The sequence below is a fragment of the Sinohyriopsis cumingii genome, chromosome 2 (assembly GCF_028554795.1).
Source record: "Sinohyriopsis cumingii isolate HCF-2022 chromosome 2, ASM2855479v2, whole genome shotgun sequence".
Taxonomy (NCBI): Eukaryota; Metazoa; Mollusca; class Bivalvia; order Unionida; family Unionidae; genus Sinohyriopsis; species Sinohyriopsis cumingii.
The window spans coordinates 169,449,370-169,470,935 of NC_142962.1; the positions used below are offsets into that span (position 1 = coordinate 169,449,370).

Sequence of the window (21,566 nt, forward strand, 5' to 3'; positions counted from 1 at the left end):
TGTTGCTGTTAAGAATGGATTGGTAGCCCTTAAATTAAAGAAATCCTTTGATACTGTTAAGAATGGATTGGTAGCCCTTAAATTAAAGAAAGCCTTTGTTGTTGTTAAGAATGGATTGTTAGCCCTTAAATTAAAGAAAGCCTTTGTTGCTGTTAAGAACGGATTGGTAGACCTTAAATTAAAGAAAGCCTTTGATACTGTTAAGAATGGATTGGCAACCCTTAAATTAAAGAAAGCCTTTGATACTGTTCAGAATAGATTGGTAGACCTAAAATTAAAGAAAGCCTTGGTTGCTGTTAAGAATAGATTGGTAGACCTAAAATTAAAGAAATCCTTTGATACTGTTAAGAATGGATTGGTAGCCCTTAAATTAAAGAAAGCCTTTGATACTGTTCAGAATGGATTGGTAGCCCTTAAATTAAAGAAAGCCTTTTGTTGCTGTTAAGAATGGATTGGTAGCCCTTAAATTAAAGAAAGCCTTTGTTGCTGTTAAGAATGGATTGGTAGCCCTTAAATTAAAGAAAGCCTTTGATGGTGTTAAGAATGGATTGGTAGCCCTTAAATTAAAGAAAGCCTTTGTTGCTGTTAAGAATGGATTGGTAGCCCTTAAATTAAAGAAATCCTTTGATACTGTTAAGAATGGATTGGTAGCCCTTAAATTAAAGAAAGCCTTTTGTTGCTGTTAAGAATGGATTGGTAGCCCTTAAATTAAAGAAAGCCTTTTGTTGCTGTTAAGAATGGATTGGTAGCCCTTAAATTAAAGAAAGCCTTTGTTGCTGTTAAGAATGGATTGGTAGACCTTAAATGAAAGAAAGCCTTTGTTGCTGTTAAGAATAGATTGGTAGCCCTTAAACTAAAGAAAGCCTTCGATACTGTTAAGAATGGATTGGTAGACCTAAAATTAAAGAAAGCCTTTGATACTGTTAAGAATGGATTGGTAGACCTTAATTTAAAGAAAGCCTTTGACACTGTTAAAAATTGAATGATGATTGGATTGGTAGCCCTTAAATAAAAGAAAGCCTTTGACATTGTTAATCGCTTCATTCTTTCACATAAAATAAAACATGACATCAAAGACACTGAACTGTTGTGATTTGGGGAATCTGTCAAACAGAAAACAATTAACTGTAATAATGGTAACATTTATGATTTTAAGATTATCGGTACAGTTGTTCCACAAGGATTTATTCTGGGACCCTTTTGGTTATAATAATCATAATAATAACAATAATAATCATTCATTATTTATTTGGATAGCTCATTTAGAATACAGTTGTATATAGTCTCCATTAAGGCTTTCAGCTACTTTATAACAGTCTGTGTGCATGTATCTGACAATATATGTAGAAAAAAGCAAAGTCACAACATTTAACAAAGGATCAATCTTTTGATGTGATTTCATGTCACTCTGAACATGTCAGTCATATTGAAAAAAATACTAGATAATGTTTCAAAAAGAGCATCCAGAATTGGGTGAGCTGCTTACTTTGGTATATTCTAACAGACTTTCGGGACAGTTTCCCCATATTGTTAAATAATAGTAACTAAATTTGGGCATTGCAGTACAGTATTCTAGTTTGTATGGGTAGGAATTTCTTAATTTTATTTAGTAAAGTTATTTTACTTCCTAGAGATCTACAGATATAGTTAATATATATGTCCCATATAAAATAACTTTATACTATCACTCTTAAAAGTTATTCTTCTTTAATGTTTTCAAAGAGTTGACTGGTTATTGCCATAAATACAAGTTTCTCAGAAGTAGAATGTTTCTTAGATGTTACCATACATTTTGCTTTATTTCTTTATATCCACTTTTTATTGTTTTGACCAAATCTCTATTTTTTATCGGTAGCTGGTAGAGGTTTTACAGTAATTGCAACACTACCTGAAGCAGTTATAGTAATTGCAACACTGCCTGAAGCTCTTACAGTAATTGCAACACTACCTGAAGCTGTTTTAGTAATTGCAACACTACCTGAAGCTGTTATAGTAATTGCAGCACTACCTGAAGCTCTTACAGTAATTGCAACACTACCTGAAGCTGTTATAGTAATTGCAAGACTACCTGAAGCAATTATAGTAATTGCAACACTACCTGAAGCAGTTATAGTAATTGCAACACTACCTGAAGCAGTTATAGTAATTGCAACACTACCTGATGCTGTTATAGTAATTGCAACACTACCTGATGCTGTTATAGTAATTGCAACACTACCTGAAGCAGTTATAGTAATTGCAACACTACCTGAAACAGTTATAGTAATTGCAACACTACCTGAAGCAGTTATAGTAATTGCAACACTACCTGATGCTGTTATAGTAATTGCAACACTACCTGATGCTGTTATAGTAATTGCAACACTACCTGGTACTGTTATAGTAATTGCAACACTACCTGAAGCAGTTATAGTAATTGCAACACTACCTGAAGCAGTTATAGTAATTGCAACACTACCTGAAGCAGTTATAGTAATTGCAACACTACCTGATGCTGTTATAGTAATTGCAACACTACCTGATGCTGTTATAGTAATTGCAACACTACCTGGTACTGTTATAGTAATTGCAACACTACCTGAAGCAGTTATAGTAATTGCAACACTACCTGAAGCAGTTATAGTAATTGCAACACTACCTGAAGCAGTTATAGTAATTGCAGCACTACCTGAAGCAGTTATAGTAATTGCAACACTACCTGATGCTGTTATAGTAATTGCAATACTACCTGACGCTGTTATAGTAATTGCAGCACTACCTGATACTGTTATAGTAATTGCAGCACTACCTGATACTGTTATAGTAATTGCAACACTACCTGAAGCAGTTATAGTAATTGCAACACTACCTGATGATGTCATTGTAACATCATCTGCAAAAGTATGTGTTCATGGGCTCTATCCATTATAGAGAAAGGTCATTTATGAAAATAAGAAAGAACAAGGACCTAAAAGGATCCTTGGGGAACATATTGAGCTAGATGGAATATTTCCGTTAGTGACGTTTTTTGTATCCTCTTACAAAGATCAGATGGGAATCAGATTTAGGCATTAGTTTCCTCTTACAAAGATCGGAAGGGAATCTGATTTAGGCATTAGTATGCTCTTACAAAGATCAGAAGGGAATCTGATTTAGGCATTAGTTTCCTCTTATAAAGATTGGATGGGAATCTGATTTAGGCATTAGCTTCCTCTTATAAAGATCAGAAGGGAATCTGATTTAGGCATTAGTTTCCTCTTATAAAGATTGGATGGGAATCTGATTTAGGCATTAGTTTCCTCTTACAAAGATCAGAAAGGAATCTGATTTAGGCATTAGTTTCCTCTTATAAAGATCAGAAGGGAATCTGATTTAGGCATTAGCTTCCTCTTACAAAGATTGGAAGGGAATCTGATTTAGGCATTAGTTTCCTCTTACAAAGATCGGAAGGGAATCTGATTTAGGCATTAGTTTCCTCTTACAAAGATCGGAAGGGAATCTGATTTAGGCATTAGTTTCCTCTTACAAAGATCGGAAGGGAATCTGATTTAGGCATTAGTTTCCTCTTACAAAGATCGGAAGGGAATCTGATTTAGGCATTAGTTTGCTCTTACAAAGATCGGAAGGGAATCTGATTTAGGCATTAGTTTCCTCTTACAAAGATTGGAAGGGAATCTGATTTAGGCATTAGTTTCCTCTTACAAAGATTGGAAGGAAATCTGATTTAGGCATTAGTTTCCTCTTACAAAGATTGGAAGGGAATCTGATTTAGGCATTAGTTTCCTCTTACAAAGATCGGATGGGAATCAGATTTAGGCATTATTATTAGCATATTAGCTTAGATAAAAGAACCTGGTGGTTGACTAAGTTAAAAGTCAAGCAATAAAATGTATAATAGGTTCTCCTTGTTGATTTCCTGCAGCCAACAGTCTGTAAGTTGTGTTAAATCTGTTTGGTGTGAATGGCTCTTGCTGATCCTGATTGTTATTTGTGAAAGAGACAAAATATTTTAAAATAATCATACACTTGCTTAGCAATCAGTTTCTCAAAGATATTTGATAATGTAAAGAGAATAGAAATAAGTCTTTAGTTTCCTGGGTCCAACCTGGAGACAGTTTAATGTATTGCTGATTTCATTTTATCTGGGAAGACACTATAGTGGATACTGTCAGTAATGATGTAATGATCTACATATTTCTTTTAAAGAAGTCAGAACAAACATGAATGATTCTGCTTGTTACTTTGCTTTTGTATTTTTGCTCTACATTTTTACTGTTGCATTTTAATCAAAATGTTAACCAAACAAGATCAGTTCTGTAGATTGTGGATGCTAATGTCTTTAATTGGTTAAATGACAACAAACTAGATCTCCACATTACCAACATCAACACTATGCTCCTACCATCAATGACTAAATTATCCTCACACTAAAAAATAAATATTTTTCTGTCTGTCCAGATAAATTCATATACTAATGAAAATTATACATTTTCTGAATTATTTTCAGGATAATCTGTTCTCAGACATTTGAAAGAAAATACGGATATTATTCCCATAAAATTATTTTTGGCTGGTAAAATGTGTCAATGTGACCTTGAGATCAGCTGTGATACTCTGCTAATGGATTTTAAACATTATCTTTCTAGGAAAGAGTATTTATGGATTTGTATTGTTTTGCTGCTGATAATTATTGAATATTTTAATCAATGGTTATTGTAAGGTGTTTAGACAGAACTTTGTATTCTTTTGGTGTAGCTGAGAAATACATTATGGTATCCAGCAATAAACAACACAGAAAGAGGAAGAAACATACTTTTTGTGACATGCTGCAGATTTGTGGGAAAGGAGTATCAGGTCTTTTGAGTGACTTTAGTTTAATTGATTTATTTATGTTTCAGAGTTGTGTCCAGCTGGATTTACATCTGCTAATGGACTTTCTCCTTGTACACCATGTCCAGTGGACTCTTACTGGAATGATTCCAGATCTTGTCTTAAATGTCCCACCAACTACAGCACAGCTGATATTGAAGGAGCAAAAGACCAGCAACAGTGCAAAGGTATGAATAATTAACACAAATAAATAAATCAGTTTTTCATAGTGATTTATCAGCATAAAAAATGCTGCTTTTCCAGAGAGTTGCAAAACTGATGCATGCTCACAGATAGATGAAAAAGACTTCAGCCTGAAAATTGGAGATAAACTTTATGGGAATGTTACTAAAGAGAAATGTCTTGCTGTGCACATTGACAGTAACTTGAAATAAACTCACAGAATGTATGAATGGATGGTTGGAATGCTACTTATGAAGAATTTAGAGACAACATGGACAAACATTAAGGTGATTTAATTAGATGATATGATGAATTAAAAATATTTGCACAATAGTAAAAAGAAAACAACAAATTGCAGTTAAACTGTTCTTAAATATTATTGGCTATTTTTAACTCATTTGGTCCTGGAGGTTTTTGTCCTTTTCACCTGAACTGCGAGTAGGAAGGACATTTGGGGGGCTATTTCTGAATACATCGTAATACTTTGGCTTTCAACAGATTTTCCATGAGACTAATGCCTTGTTGTATTAGAAACATTGCTTTCTATTGGTTATTTTGCTTGTGCATGAGCAGAGGGGTAAAAGGTGGATTTTTTAATTTTTTAATTTTTTTTTTGTGCTTAATAGACGTCATTTTCATATGGAGACCACTCTTTATTCCAAATGCCCACTGTATCCTAGTTTATGCAAATGTTCACCTGTCTGTTTGCAGTTCAGACTGGTCTGCCTTACATCTGTTATCTAAAAGGTCTAAAATCCGGACACAAAACTGCATTCAGACCATGAGCAAATTTCGGGTGAAAAAAAAATGGGTCCTAAAAATTTGGTTTATCCCTCTGTATTTTGTAGTGCAACTAGAACTACCAAATTATTTGGTATCATTGTAGAGCTATATCTGTCAGCTTTTTTGTAATACCACCCACTTGGTGTATCTTAAATGACCTTGATGCTTTCCAGAGCTCGGAAATAGGGTACAGCCTCATCACGCCTACAGGCGGGATTTAAGGCCGAATGAGTTAAAGTTCTTATGAGCATGATGTGGTCACTGATACTTCTGCGCTGAATTATTATTCAATGAGTATATACGCCCTCCAATGGCTTCTTTGTGAAGGTACACCCTCCAATAGCTTCTCCAATGTGTAGTGAATTATAGGGTACTTCTTGTGAATGGGTCTCCCATGTCCTGATTTTCTTAGGATGTCCTGGGTTTGTCTGCCCTTGTGGGAGGATTCCATGATTAGTATAATCTCCCTTTAGCAGTCTCAACCTGACCGTAACTCTCCAGGGTTGGAAGTGGCTACAAAATGAAAGTCGTTTTTAGTCATAGTACAGTATAAGATTTGTGTATACATTACACTGAGTGAATGTTAGATACAGTGCCTTCATAACCCAGCCATATATCAGTTGTTCACAATCAACCAAATAAAAAAAGTCAACCCGGGCCAAGCAGAAATGAACTCAACCCTGGCCAAAGTCAAGCCCAATACACAATGCCACACCACAACAGAATGTAATGAAACAAAATAGAACAGAACTAACCAGCAAATAAAGCAAATCAAATATACATAACAATGCCGTCATGCACAATTGCATCATATTCATTCTCAATGGGGGAGGGGCTTCATGGACATAAGTCATATAAATGGACCCCCACCTTATGAGAATTTAACAAAATTAAAAAATTTAAGGAATTGTAGAAATAAAAACAATGGGTAGAGATGGAAAAATTATAACATTTGAAAAGGTTTTCCTAGAATTATTTTTATAGCAAATCATGAACAATCTTCACAGATCTTATAGATTTCCACAGGATTTGCTTTTTGTAACATTAACCTAACTGATATAACATTGGAGAAATTCAGACAGAAGGAAAGGGGCAGCCTTGTTTACTTATATGGCCTCTGCATTGAGATGGGATTTTGCATGGGACCATGTCATATCTAGAACTGTTACAAATTGAAGGTGTTTTAATGAATGAGAGCTGTATTATTTTTATTATTTTTACCTAGATCACCTAGCTGTAGATGCCTCTTGGTCACATCTCCCTCACTGGAATTTTCAAATATAAATGATAAGAGTATGACAGGCTTTGGAATTTGCAATGATCCAAAATTAGCTGATGGCAGTTGCTTCTATTGTCATCAAGATAACACTGTAGCCTGCTGGTTAGTTTTATTGTCATCATGATAGCTCTGGAGCTTGGTAGTTGGTTTTATTGTCATCATGATAGCTCTGGAGCTTGGTAGTTGGTTTTATTGTCATCATGATAGCTCTGGAGCTTGGTAGTTGGTTGTATTGTTTTCATGATAGCACTGTAGTTTGGTAGTTGGTTTTATTGTCACCAAGATATCACTTTAGTATGGTAGTTGGTTTTATTGTCACCAAGATATCACTTTAGTATGGTAGTTAATTTTATTGTCATCAAGATAGCACTGTAGCTTGGTAGTAGGTTTAATTGACACCATAATAGCTCTGTAGCTTGGTAGTTGGTTTTATTGACATAATAGCTCTGTAACTTGGTAGCTGGTTTTATTGTCATCATGGTAGCTCTGTAGCTTGGTAGCTGGTTTCACTATCATCATGATAGCCCTGTAACTAAGTTGGTTTTATTGTTATCATGATAGTTCTGTAGCTTGGTTTTTGGTTTTATTGACACCATAATAACTCTGTAGCTTCTTGTTGGTTTTATTGACATCATGATAGCTATGTAGCTTGGTAGTTGATTTTATTGTCATCAAGATAGCACTGTAGCTTGGTAGTTGGTTTTATTGACATCATGATAGCTATGTAGCTTGGTAGTTGATTTTATTGACATCATAATAGCTCTGTAGCTTGGTAGTTGGTTTTATTGTCATCATGATAGCTCTGTGGCTTGGTAGTTGGTTTTTATTGTCATCATGATAGCATTGTAGCTTAGTAGTTGGTTTTATTGGCATCATAATAGCTCTGTGGCTTGGTAGTTGGTTTTATTGTTATCATGATAGCTCTGTAGCTTGGTAGTTGGTTTTATTGTCGTCAAGATAGCACTGTAGCTAGGTAGTTGGTTTTATTGTCATCATGATAGCTCGGTAACATTAACATATATTTGCTTATATCTATACATTCATGGATGTCTTAATACTAATTAGCTTAAATATTTTATTTTATAGCTCCATGTGGACCTGGTAAATATTCCATTACTGGGTACATGCCATGTATGCCTTGTCCATTGAATTTTTACCAGAATGAAACCAGGGGAAGCACCTGCAAGCCATGTCCCTCTGACAGTACAACATCATTTACTGGTAGCAACTCTTCTAGCAATTGCCTAAAACAAAGTAAGTTTATTCAGTTGTAGGCTGCCTTAATTGGTAATTGTCATTTTTGTTTTAATTTCTAATTGCAGGTAACTCAAAATGGTAGCACTAATACTGACTTGTCCAGCTTTTAATATTTACATTTCAGACAGGTCATTCAGAAATTTAAGAAAGTATTTTAAAACCAGCAAATAAATAATTCCTTTCAGAAATGCCAACAAATACTGAATTTATTCTTGACTTACTACAGTCTTTTATTACCAATGACCAGTGGAGGTGATCTATTGCCATACTGTCATCAGTCACAGACACTTACCATGTAAGTAAACTTCTCTGGAACATGTGAGATGAAGGTGATAAAGAAATTGTTTATCATGATAGTTTCCCAAAAGGAACATGGGAAGATCATAAAATTAGTTCAGTGGAGGATGATTCTTGCTTGTGATCTGCACTCGGCTCTTGGGTTAATTTGACCTCAGAGATTTCTAATGGTAGCTGCGTGACAAGAAAATTACTATATGCTTGACTTTTCTCCAGATCAGTTACTTATTTTGACATGAAGTCTTCATCTAGTTACTTTTATGATTTGTAAAATGGTGTGATTAGTTTGATACACAACAAGCCTACCAGGGGTAATTGTTACTTTTGTAAAATGGTGTGATCAGTGTGATACACAACAAGCCTACCAGGGGTAATTGTTACTTTTGTAAAATGGTGTGATCAGTGTAATACACAACAAGCCTACCAGGGGTAATTGTTACTTTTGTAAAATGGTGTGATCAGTGTGATACACAACAAGCCTACCAGGGGTAATTGTTACCTTTGTAAAATGGTGTGATCAGTGTGATACACAACAAGCCTATCAGAGCTAAGTGTTACCTTTGTAAAATGGTGTGATCGGTGTGATACACAGCAAGCCTACCAGGGGTAAAATGTTATCTTTGTAAAATGGTGTGATCAGTGTGATACACAACAAGCCTACCAAGGGTAACTGTTACCTTTGTAAAATGGTGTGATCAGTGTGATACACAACAAGCCTACCAGGGCTAATTGTTATCTTTGTAAAATGGTGTGATCAGTGTGATACACAATAAGCCTACCAAAGCTAATTGTTACCTTTGTAAAATGGTGTGATCAGTGTGATACACAACAAGCCTACCAGAGGTAATTTTTACCTTTGTAAAATGGTGTGATCAGTGTGATACACAAGAAGCCTACCAAGAGTAATTGTTACTTTTGTAAAATGGTGTGATCACTGTGATACACAACAAGCCTACCAAGGGTAATTGTTACCTTTGTAAAATGGTGTGATCAGTGTGATACACAACAAGCCTACCAGAGGTAATTCTTACCTTTGTAAAATGGTGTGATCAGTGTGATACACAAGAAGCCTACCAAGGGTAATTGTTACTTTTGTAAAATGGTGTGATCACTGTGATACACAACAAGCCTACTAAGGGTAATTGTTACCTTTGTAAAATGGTGTGATCAGTGTGATACACAACAAGCCTACCAAGGGTAATTGTTACCTTTGTAAAATGGTGTGATCAGTGTGATACACAACAAGCCTACCAGGGGTAATTGTTACCTTTGTGAAATGGTGTGATCAGTGTGATACACAACAAGCCTACCAAGGGTAACTGTTACCTTTGTAAAATGGTGTGATTAGTGTGATACACAACAAGCCTACCAGGGCTAATTGTTACCTTTGTAAAATGCTTTGATCAGTGTGATACACAATAAGCCTACCAAAGCTAATTGTTACCTTTGCAAAATGGTGTGATCAGTGTGATACACAACAAGCCTACCAGAGGTAATTTTTACCTTTGTATAATGGTGTGATCAGTGTGATACACAAGAAGCCTACCAAGGGTAATTGTTACTTTTGTAAAATGGTGTGATCAGTGTGATACACAAGAAGCCTACCAAGGGTAATTGTTACCTTTGTAAAATGGTGTGATCAGTGTGATACACAACAAGCCTACCAAGGGTAATTGTTACCTTTGTAAAATGGTGTGATCAGTGTGATACACAAGAAGCCTACCAAGGGTAATTGTTACCTTTGTAAAATGGTGCAATCAGTGTGATACACAACAAGCCTACCAGAGCTAAGTGTTACCTTTGTGAAATGGTGTGATCGGTGTGATACACAGCAGGCCTACCAGGGGTAAAATGTTATCTTTGTAAAATGGTGTGATCAGTGTGATACACAACAAGCCTACCAGGGCTAATTGTTACCTTTGTAAAATGGTGTGATCAGTGTGATACACAATAAGCCTACCAAAGCTAATTGTTACCTTTGTAAAATGGTGTGATCAGTGTGATACACAATAAGCCTACCAGAGGTAATTTTTACCTTTGTAAAATGGTGTGATCATTGTGATACACAAGAAGCCTACCAAGGGTAATTGTTACTTTTGTAAAATGGTGTGATCACTGTGATACACAACAAGCCTACCAAGGGTAATTGTTACCTTTGTAAAATGGTGTGATCAGTGTGATACACAAGAAGCCTACCAAGGGTAATTGTTACCTTTATAAAATGGTGTGATCAGTGTGATACACAACAAGCCTACCAAGAGTAATTGTTACCTTTGTAAAATGGTGTGATCAGTGTGATACACAACAAGCCTACCAGGGCTAATTGTTACCTTTGTGAAATGGTGTGATCAGTGTAATACACAACAAGTCTACCAGGGGTAATTGTTACCTTTGTAAAATGGTGCAATCAGTGTGATACACAACAAGCCTACCAGAGCTAAGTGTTACCTTTGTAAAATGGTGTGATCGGTGTGATACACAGCAAGCCTACCAGGGGTAAAATGTTATCTTTGTAAAATGGTGTGATCAGTGTGATACACAACAAGCCTACCAAGGGTAATTGTTACCTTTGTAAAACGGTGTGATTAGTGTGATACACAACAAGCCTACCAGGGCTAATTGTTACCTTTGTAAAATGGTGTGATCAGTGTGATACACAATAAGCCTACGAAAGCTAATTGTTACCTTTGTAAAATGGTGTGATCAGTGTGATGCAAAAAAAAGCCTACCAAGAGTAATTGTTACCTTTTTAAAATGGTGTGATCAGTGTGATACACAAGAAGCCTACCAGGGCTAATTGTTACCTTTGTAAAATGGTGCAATCAGTGTGATGCAAAAAAAAATGCCTACCAGGGGTAATTGTTACCTTTGTAAAATGGTGTGATCAGTGTGATACACAAGAAGCCTACCAGGGGTAATTGTTACCTTTGTAAAATGGTGTGATCAGTGTGATACACAAGAAGCCTACCAGAGCTAATTGTTACCTTTGTAAAATGGTTTGATGATTAATGTGATGCACAACAAGCCTATCAGGTGTAATTTTTCAACAAGTTAATATTCTTCATCAGCAATGCTTGTAAGACTTATAGCATCCTCTCACAAAAACACTTTTTAAATTCCCCAGAAAAGATGTTATTTCTGTAAGAAATCAAACCACAAAAGGCAGCAATGATCCTATTGCTATATAAATGATTAAGACAGAGAACCAACCTGGGTGTGAGGGCCTCAGGGTAGATTAGTTCTTAGCTAATTGTGTTACCCTCTTTAGATAAGGTCATTGTTATTATTATTATTATTATTACCTGGTCATCAGTTAACTTCAGCAGAAAGAGATGATAGAAACAAAACTTGCACCTTTTCACAGTCTCATACTTCCTCATTGTATCTGATATTTCTCTTCTATTACTGTTCAATAAATGTGTAAACACACACACACAAAAACACACACACACACAAAATAGGTGGTGAAAGTTGGAGGCAACTGGTTCTTCCTGCTATTGTTATAATAAATACTCTTTGGGGAGAACACAATCATCAATACTATTGTGTATTTTTTAATATCATTAATAGTGCTTGAATCAATTTACCTGCAAAGTTTGTGTTTTTAGTCTGAATGGACCATTCATAGTATTGATTGACAAATGCTTCAGCTGCCATTTATGTTGTCATGTTTCAAATGAAAATGACAGAAGGACCAATAAATAGTCATTATGAACTAGTATGTACCAGTAACATTTCTAGTTTGAGGGTAACCTCCCTTAGATTTGATCTTGGTGCTGTGAACAGTGGTGGTCTGCTGCTTTGCAATGAGCTTCCTATCCATATATTGTCCAGATATAAACATCATTGTGCTAACATTTCTTTTCATTGTTATTGCATAAAATATGTCTCAGATTCCATCCAGAATTGACAAAGTCATTTTCATGAGTTGGGTTTAAGAACTTTGAAGCACAATAACTATGAACCATGTGTATGTGGTTAAGCACTAAATTATACATCCTTACAAAAGATATGTTTTAAGTTGCTTCCCCTGCATGACATCATTTGAGGATATGGGACAAAATGTCTGCATATACTGAAATCATTATTACCCTCTGGGGAATAAAGAGATTTGGAAATGTTTTTTTCTCTTCTATTTTCTTTATTGCTGTCTAACTCTTTCTTTGACAATTAATGTCTTATTGTTACTACCTGAAATTGATAATTTACTTCCAAATAGGTAGAAACTGATGGAATTGGAGTGAAAAAAGGATATAGAATAATATTGTGTCAGCAGGTGTTCTGCAGCTAATTAAACTACAGACATGTGATACCACATAAAGTGAAGAAAAATCACACATAATTTGGGGATACCCCAGTCTCAATTCATGAGATGAATTTCTAAAATATATATAGTGATGTATAAAATGTTTTCTTGCTCATTTTTTGAATATTTATTGCAAAATAAATTTCATGATGGCCTTCAGTCTAAGTCAAATGACCATGCAATGCAACTACAGTATACACTTGTTGCAATATATACATTTGACCACCCCAAAAATTGGCATTGTTGTTATGTTTGCAGTCAGAAATACAGGTTTATCTGAAAATCATCAAAGTTTAAATAGCTGAAGCATCAAGGAAAGTACTTCAGTAAATAATGAATTGATCTGTGTCAGTTTTTTGCATTAATTTTGTGATGATTAGCTAAATCCTCATGTGACATGATAGCTGATAAAGGAGATCACTCTGATATGTGCAAAGTAGAATTTATAAAATTGTCTCTAGAATGGCATATCTTTATATTTCAGCTTGTAATGCAACAGTCCAGTGTTATGGTCGTGGGACTTGTATGTACGATGAGCACAAACCAGTGTGTAGTTGTTACCCTGGTAAGTCTCTGACTAGATTCTGTTAAAATTTATTTATGGTCTGCATCTGACTGGTTTTTTAATGGTAGCCCTCCTTAATTTTGGAAAGTAAATGCTTGGCAGTATTACAGCCTATCTCAGAATTAGTGAATCCCTTTATCCCCAAAATTGTCACTCCATACCTTTCTCCATGCATGCAGACATTTGCGATTTAAACAAATCTAGTCATCAACAGTGAGAGTACAGTACAGTATGTGCTGTTGTTTTGGAGATGGAGCAGCCTAATGTACATGATGATTGGCGTGATACAGAATCTAACTTAGGTAAAATAACAGTAAGAACATTGATATTGTATGTACCATGGCTACAAATAAAATAAAGATGAAATAATAGTGGTAAAATTCTTTGACTGTTACAAATGGCCTGTAAATAAAGTCTAGGTTCTTTTATCCTTTTTTGCATTCCTGTCCTGTGGCAGAGCACATCATGTAATGATGTCATCTGTCCATCTGTTACTGAATTTGCTTCCATATAAAACACTTGAGTTGTCCAAAAGTTGCCAAAGTGGATGGCTTGCACTTGGAGTAAGTAAACATTCTATCGATTTTGGGGTCAAATTCTCTGACTGAAGAAAGAAATGTTTTTTTTTTTTACAACAGCTCAAATTCTCCACCATCAGCAGTTACTAAACTTTGCAGATGGCTTGCACTTGGAGTAAGGAAGAACTTTATCAATATTAGGATCAAATGGGTCAAAGTTTTTGTGACAAAACAAATCAAAATGGTTTTTACACAGTGGCTTGAGGTCTCAGCAGTTTCCAGATTTTATGGATGGCCTGTGCCTGGGATGATTTTAGGGTCAAGGTCACTGTTATTGAAAAAGTAACACTAGTTTTCACATCATAACATTAGTTCTACATCACAAACTGACTGAACTTTGATGATTACTACCACTTAAAAAACTTCTGGATAAACTATTTCTGAACAAAAATGTCAGTTCAGGACAAAGTACATTTGTTTTCTCCATCTCCCATTGCTTGGTGAAAGTCTGAATTTTCCTTTCTCTCTCTTGTACCATGGCTTAATCTGCAGTCTGTTGAGGGGCCCTGGCCAAAGTGAGTTATCAAGGGAGGGGTGTATTTAAAGCCTCACTTTTTCAGTAAACCTTGGAAAGCTGTCATACTTAATGTGCAGCAGCTAAAACCAAAGAATTTTGTCATTCAAAGATTTTCAGAGTTGAGATATTCTTATGTGATAAAGACTGCTGATTAACATTCAGGGCGGAAGTTTTCGTACAGGATATCTCACCTGAAGTGATTTATAGATGTTCAGAACTTTGAATCATAATATGAATTCTTAATATGAACTAGAATTTTAATCAGCAGTCTTTATCACAACCGCTCCAGTGGCCTGGTGGTTAGAGTGTCCGCCTCGGATGCATGAGGTCATGGGTTTGATCCCCGGCCGAGTCATACCAAAGACTTACAAAAATGGTACTAACAGCTGCCTCGCTTGGCGCTCAGCATTAAGAGGTTAGTGTTAGGACTGGTCGGCCCGGTGTCAGGATAATGTGACTGGGTGGGACATCATGCTACATGTCTGCGGCATGATGCCCCAGTGCTAGACATCACTATAAACTGCCACATTGCAGACATCATAGCGATATGACTGAAAAATTGTTAAAGCTACGTTAAAAATCCAAATCACATCACATCACATCACATCACACGTCTTTATCACATAAGAATATCTCAACTCTGAAAATCTTTGAATGACAAAATTCTTTGTGTTGACAGTTTCCCACCCTGCTGATAACAGTGTCAATCCTGAATAAACACTGATCATACAGCCTTGTAGTTTAGTTCATTCCCTTCCCCCCAAAAGAGTTTTCAAAAACTTCTAAAAGTTTTCAAGTAGTTTTGAGACCACTATCAGTGCAGAGTAGGTGGGTGGCTGGATACGGAAATCCTCATGCACATCAATCTGTATGTCATTTTTCTTCTTCATAATTCTCATTCTCAAGTATAAGGAATAAATATCTCTGAGTTTTCATTGCAGGACAATCTTATAATGTCCAGTTTTTCTAAATGAAAACAGTGCCATATTAACATGGTGTTTCCACCAGAAGACTTATTATGATGTCTGGATGTCCTGTGTGCCATATCAACATGATGTTTCCACCAGATGACTTATTATGATGTCTGGATGTCCTATAGTGAAAATGATGTTGATTTAACATCCATTATGGCCACCATCCTAAATGAACTAAGTCCAACATGCAATATGGGTGTTATGGCAGCCGTCTGGAAAAACTTTATATCACTTTTCATCCTAAATGAATTGGTGTAGTTCTGACATACACTATGGGTGTCATGGTAGCCATCTGGAAAAACTTTATATCACTTTTCATCCTAAATGAACTACGTGCAGTTCTGACATACAATATGGGTGTCATGGCAGTCATCTGGAAAAACTTTATATCACTTTCATCCTAAATGGAAAGTTATATAAATGTATTTTTACCAGAAGACTTCTTATTGTGCCTAATTTGTACTAGGTAAATATGGTGCCAGTCTTGCCTTCACAGTATGGCCACCATGAATGCCATCTTGAAAACCTTGTTATCACATCTCCTTCAGTATGTATGGTCATAAGATAATCTATGTTCTTCTCTTTCCAGGATATTATGGAAACAGATGTGAAACTGCAGTACATATATGTGACTCCCAGCCATGCCTGAATGGAGGGGTGTGCAATAGATCTGCCATGTATAATGAAGTTCAGTGTACCTGCCCAAAAGGTAGGTTTTAATTATATTAGTAGGAATGTCATAAAATATATTGACCTGAGAGTTAAAAATGTGTGGGAAACAAATTTAGAACTGATTCATCCATGCAAGGTGTTAAATTATCTGCCACGAAAGTAATTACGTTGATTGCCACCAAAGTAATTACATTGACTGCCACCAAAAGTAATTACATTGATTGCAGGTGTGGTCTTATTCCATGTTTAACAGTTAATTAATAAAACAAATCCCTTTTCTTGAATGTCATGGGTCAGGAATCCTTCTCCAAATGGTACATACAGTAGAAATGCCAAAATTTCACCCTAACATAGCAAAGACCATGTTGGCATGAAGGCTTTTCAAATTTTACACAAGGTGCAAAACAATATTTCAAATATAGCCACAGTCACAAAATATATAAAGCACTTGGAGTTTGACCATGCTTACTGTAAGCTTCCTAAATACAAGAAGCCCTTGCAAACTTACAAAGATAATGCCAATCTGCTATCACATATGGCTAGTTTCTTACAGAATCTGTTTGAACAGAATTCGACCAAATTTGACAGAAAGCTTCTCAGTAAACGGGCCTTTAAAAATGTTTAGCAGCAGTAACAATCTTGACTCAGTAAGCAGGCCTAAAAAAATGTATACTATTGATAACAATCTCTAATCAGATATCACTTCTGTTGCAAAAATATAGATAAACCTTTAAATGAATTCTAAAATACTGTGAAGCCATCACATCATTGTGTCTTTTGCTGTCTAGGCTGTCTAGGCTGGCACTATACATGTCCCAGTTTTACCATGTGCATTGTGCTTTAAACAGTACACATGCCAACTCTTTGATTTTATGCCATTAGGCCTGCTGAGAAGATTTGTCAAGCATTGCAATATACATTCATTTCAACTGAAATTTTGACAGTTTTACCCTTCTTTTAATAATAATAATAATAATAATAACAATAATAATAATAGTGTCTTATCCTGGTTTTTTTAATATATATATATATATATATATATATATATATATATATAGTGCAACTCTGCCATAACGAGCCCTGCTATAATGCGAATTAGGATATAATGTAGTCATGGTGTGGCTCCCAAAATTTCCTGTATTCATTTGCACATGAAAAAAAAATTTCTTTCAAAGTACATGAACTAGTGTATAAAAATGTATTATGGTTATGGGTAAAAGATCTCGTATGAATTTGAATTAAATATAATCGTGGCATGGTTCATTAAATTTAAATACATGTATATATATTTTTGTTGTACCAGGAATTTTTGGTTTTTTAAGTATGAGAAATAGTGTGTAAAATGTTTGTTATCATTTTGGTGAAGAGTTCACGTGTGAAATTGAATATAATATGATCATGGCTTGGCCTTTGAAATGGAACAATTTCACCAGGTTCTTGAAGTGTTATGCCAAAATAAACATTATCAGAAATGTTACTTATTAATGGTCAATGAGTAAGTCGTCCTTGTGATTGTCTTCAGTTAATTCTGTATGCAATCACTGCTCAACAATAGCCAACATGTATTTCTTCTTTAACTGTATACACAACCAAGCATTAGACAATGCAGTGGTTGATAGAAGATTCTTACAATGTAATAAACATCCAAAAACGAAAGCCGCCAACATGTTTACTGGGCTTGGCATTGTTATTAGACGCAATCAGTTGGACAGTAAATAATGTCTGCTTTATTAACTGGAAATTGAAGGGGTATGAAATTGTATATGCATTCAGCTTTAAAATTTTTTATAAAAGTGACTCATGACCATTGCAGGCCTACTGCTCTTAGATCTCCGGTTTATATGTGTATGGGGTTTGCTTAAGAACTCGTTATTAATTTCCTAATTTTTTATAAAATTATTTGACCGTTATGGAAAAGCAAGTTCACAAATGCAATTCATTCTCTGCACATTGGGCCAAAAAATTATTTTCATTTTGGAGAATAGATCATGTAAGAATTTGGATATAATACCATATATAATATGATTGTTCTCTGAAAAAAGTAAAATACTGTAAAACCCCACATTAACGTGAGCCCAATATTAATGCAATCCAATTTTTGGGACCCCAATTATTGCATTTTAGTGGGGTTCCTCCGTATATATATAGTACTGCTACCCACTTATGTCGACATCACTTGTTTCAACAAGCTGTCTATGCAAAAGAAAATACAAAGTCCCAGTCCTGCTGGCTATTATTACTACCAAATATGTTATGCTTATGTCAACATCAAGATAAAAAATGACTGTACATGTCGACAGAAGTCCTCAGTCACAACTTGAACAATTTTTTTCTCTTATTGTTTATCTCGACAAACAGCAGTTATTTGATGTTGCCCCCAAGTTTTAATTCTGCTGTCACAAAGGAAATATGTCTGGTCTTCTTAAGTTTGTTTTCACAGCAACTTCAACACATAGCATGTGCACCTATCATAAAAACATGGCAGCTACAATCTTTATAAAAATATTGCACCCTTCATCAAACAAGCCAGCTACAATCTTTTATTAAACACTGCATCCCTCCTGAAAACAATTCAGTTACAATCTTTTTTAAAAATGAAGCACCCTTCACGAAAACAAGCCAGCTAAAATCTTTTCTAAAAACAATGCATCGTTCATTAAATGAAGTCAGTACCAAATTTGTATAAAGGCATTTTCGAAGGTTATCGGAGATTGGAACAAATTAAATGTGTCTTACAAGTTTTGTTTTCTGTTGGAAAAAAGTAACTTTATGATTACAATGGCTAACAGTGGTGGTGTTAACTTTATGATTCCAATGGCTAACAGTGGTGGTGTTAACTTTATGCTTCTGATGGCTAACAGTGGTGGTGTTAACTTTATGCTTCTGATGACTAACAGTGGAGGTGTTAACTTTATGCTTCTGATGGCTAACAGTGGTGGTGTTTTCAATGTGTAATGGTTTGACTAGATTTTTTTCACAATCAAGCTCATTGGCAATATCAGAAAAGCACATGGACATTTAGAAAAGTTGAAGCAAGTCGTACAGAGATAACAACTATCAAGGCTAAACAGAATAAGATTGCATACAATTCAGAACTGTCTACATCTTTGCCCATCATGCTGACAGGTTATAATTTTAATTACCTTAAATTTTAATTAAATTCCATTTGAATATAATGTATTCAATATGCTTAATTAAATGCACTACGCTATTCCTGAATGGTTGACAGTGGATTATACAGTATAGTGCAAAGGTAACACAAACACAAGTTGTCAGTATACAAGTGTTTTTCAAACTGGTTTTGTCTTTTTGCCATCATTTAATGAAATTTTCAATTGTTTATCTTCACATTGTGTTGATCCTATGCACTGATGAAACATTACCCCATACCGACTAATTTCACTTACATGTACAGCTACATTCCCCCCACTACAACACTTATCTTGACAGCCACTTATCTTGACAGTATCACCCCCAGACCCAAGGATGTTGAGATAAACGGGTAGTAGTGTATATATATATATATATATATATATATATATATATATATATATATATATATATATATATATATATATATATATATATATATATATATAGAGAGAGAGAGAGAGAGAGAGAGAGAGAGAGATAGAGAGAGAGACAGAGAGAGATAGAGACACACAGAGAGAGAATTACAAGTATGCACCAAACAAAACAGAAAGTGTTATTTATAGATTCTACAGCAGAATGCTTGATAATACTAGGCAGAATTAATATTTAATACAAATAATACCATCATATAGGTTAAAAATGTTTAAATTTGTACTCTATGACTGGTGAATGCATGCATGGTGATGGTTGCTGTTTACCTGTGGACCTGGGTTTAAGTCTCCATTGAGTATGAATTAAAGTAGCCATCTTGAAAATTTTCTTCACTGAATAACTTCTTATCATGTCCAGGTAAATTGAAAGTGAAACGGACTTTTCACCAGAAGACTTCTTATGATATCTAGTTGTTGAAAAATGAAAATAATGCCCTCAAACATCCAGTATAGTCATCATACCTTCTATCCTAGACAGAATGTTGTATTGACATTGGGTTTTCATTAGAAGACTTCATATGATGCTTAGCTGGTCCAAAATGAAAATGGTACCAATCTAACTTCCAATATTGCCACTTGGCAGTCATCTTCAAAATCTTGTTTTTGCCTTACCTCCTGAGCAGAAATTCATATTAACATTGGGTTTACACCAGAATAGTCATGCATTCTAAAGAGAGCTATGGCAGCCAGTATGAAAATATTGTTATCGCTGTTCTAGAAAAGAAAGCCATATCAACATGTAATTGTCATCAGGTGATTTCCTGTGGTGTCTAGTTGGTCCTCATTTAAAATGATGCCATTCTGGCATCTAATATTGTTGTTGCCATCTTGAAAATCTTACCAGTACTCCTCCAGAATTACTGTTCATATTGACATAGGATTTTCACCAAATGAGCATGTTTGTGATTTAGATTTTAATGTAGCCTTAAAAAAATTCAGTGATGTTGTTATGATTTCTGCACTGTGGCAGTTTATCATGATGTCTAGCACTGGAGCATCATGCTGCAGACATGTAGTATCATGTCCTACCCAGTCACATTATCCTGACACCAGGCCAACCATTACTAACACTAATCCTTTATTGCTGAGTGGTAAGTGAGGTTGCTGCAAGTACTATTTTTATAAGTCTTTTTGGTATGACTCAGCAGGGAATCAAACCCTCAACCTCCTGCATCTGAGGTGGATGCTGTAACCACTTATGCCACTGAGGCAGTCCACCAAAAGACTTATTATGATATATAGTTGGTTCATAATGCAAGTGGTGCCAATCTTATATCAGATATGGCTGTCACAAGGCTGGATTTGAAAATCTAGTTAACATTCCTCCTGAATGGATTGTCATATTTGCATGTAGTTTAACACAAAAATCATCTAATATTGTCTGCTTTTTCCTAAATGAAATTGTTGCCAATACATGCTAGTTGGTTAAAAAGTGTCTTCTGACACTGTAAAAATCAAACATGTCCTTGATTGTGTTGGTAGTTTTTGAAGACTTTGAAGATGTGAAAATTAGTCAGAATTTGAGATTATGGATGAACACTTGCCTGTTTAGGAACAAAATTAGCTTCATATCATGTTTATTTATGCGTGTATATGTTTTAGTTGACATGTAGTGATTTCATTATAACCATCACAAATATTCTTACAAACACCTTATTTTATCACAAATTTGTGGGCCAAAATCAGCCCTCATTCAGTTTTGTTCTTTTATAGAAATCATGCT

At 35.1% G+C, this 21,566-nt stretch overlaps 1 protein-coding gene across 1 annotated transcript in view; it reads left to right on the forward strand.

Annotated features, from left to right (window-relative positions):
* LOC149806280 (uncharacterized) overlaps nucleotides 1-21,566 on the forward strand; it is a 386,203-nt gene that overhangs the window by 54,130 nt on the left and 310,507 nt on the right. Inside the window, exons 6-9 of the mRNA XM_089935557.1 lie at nucleotides 4,878-5,036; nucleotides 8,180-8,347; nucleotides 13,438-13,518; nucleotides 16,177-16,296. Of these exons, the coding sequence (XP_089791683.1) occupies nucleotides 4,878-5,036; nucleotides 8,180-8,347; nucleotides 13,438-13,518; nucleotides 16,177-16,296 (528 nt within the window). The remainder of the gene's footprint in view (nucleotides 1-4,877; nucleotides 5,037-8,179; nucleotides 8,348-13,437; nucleotides 13,519-16,176; nucleotides 16,297-21,566) is intronic.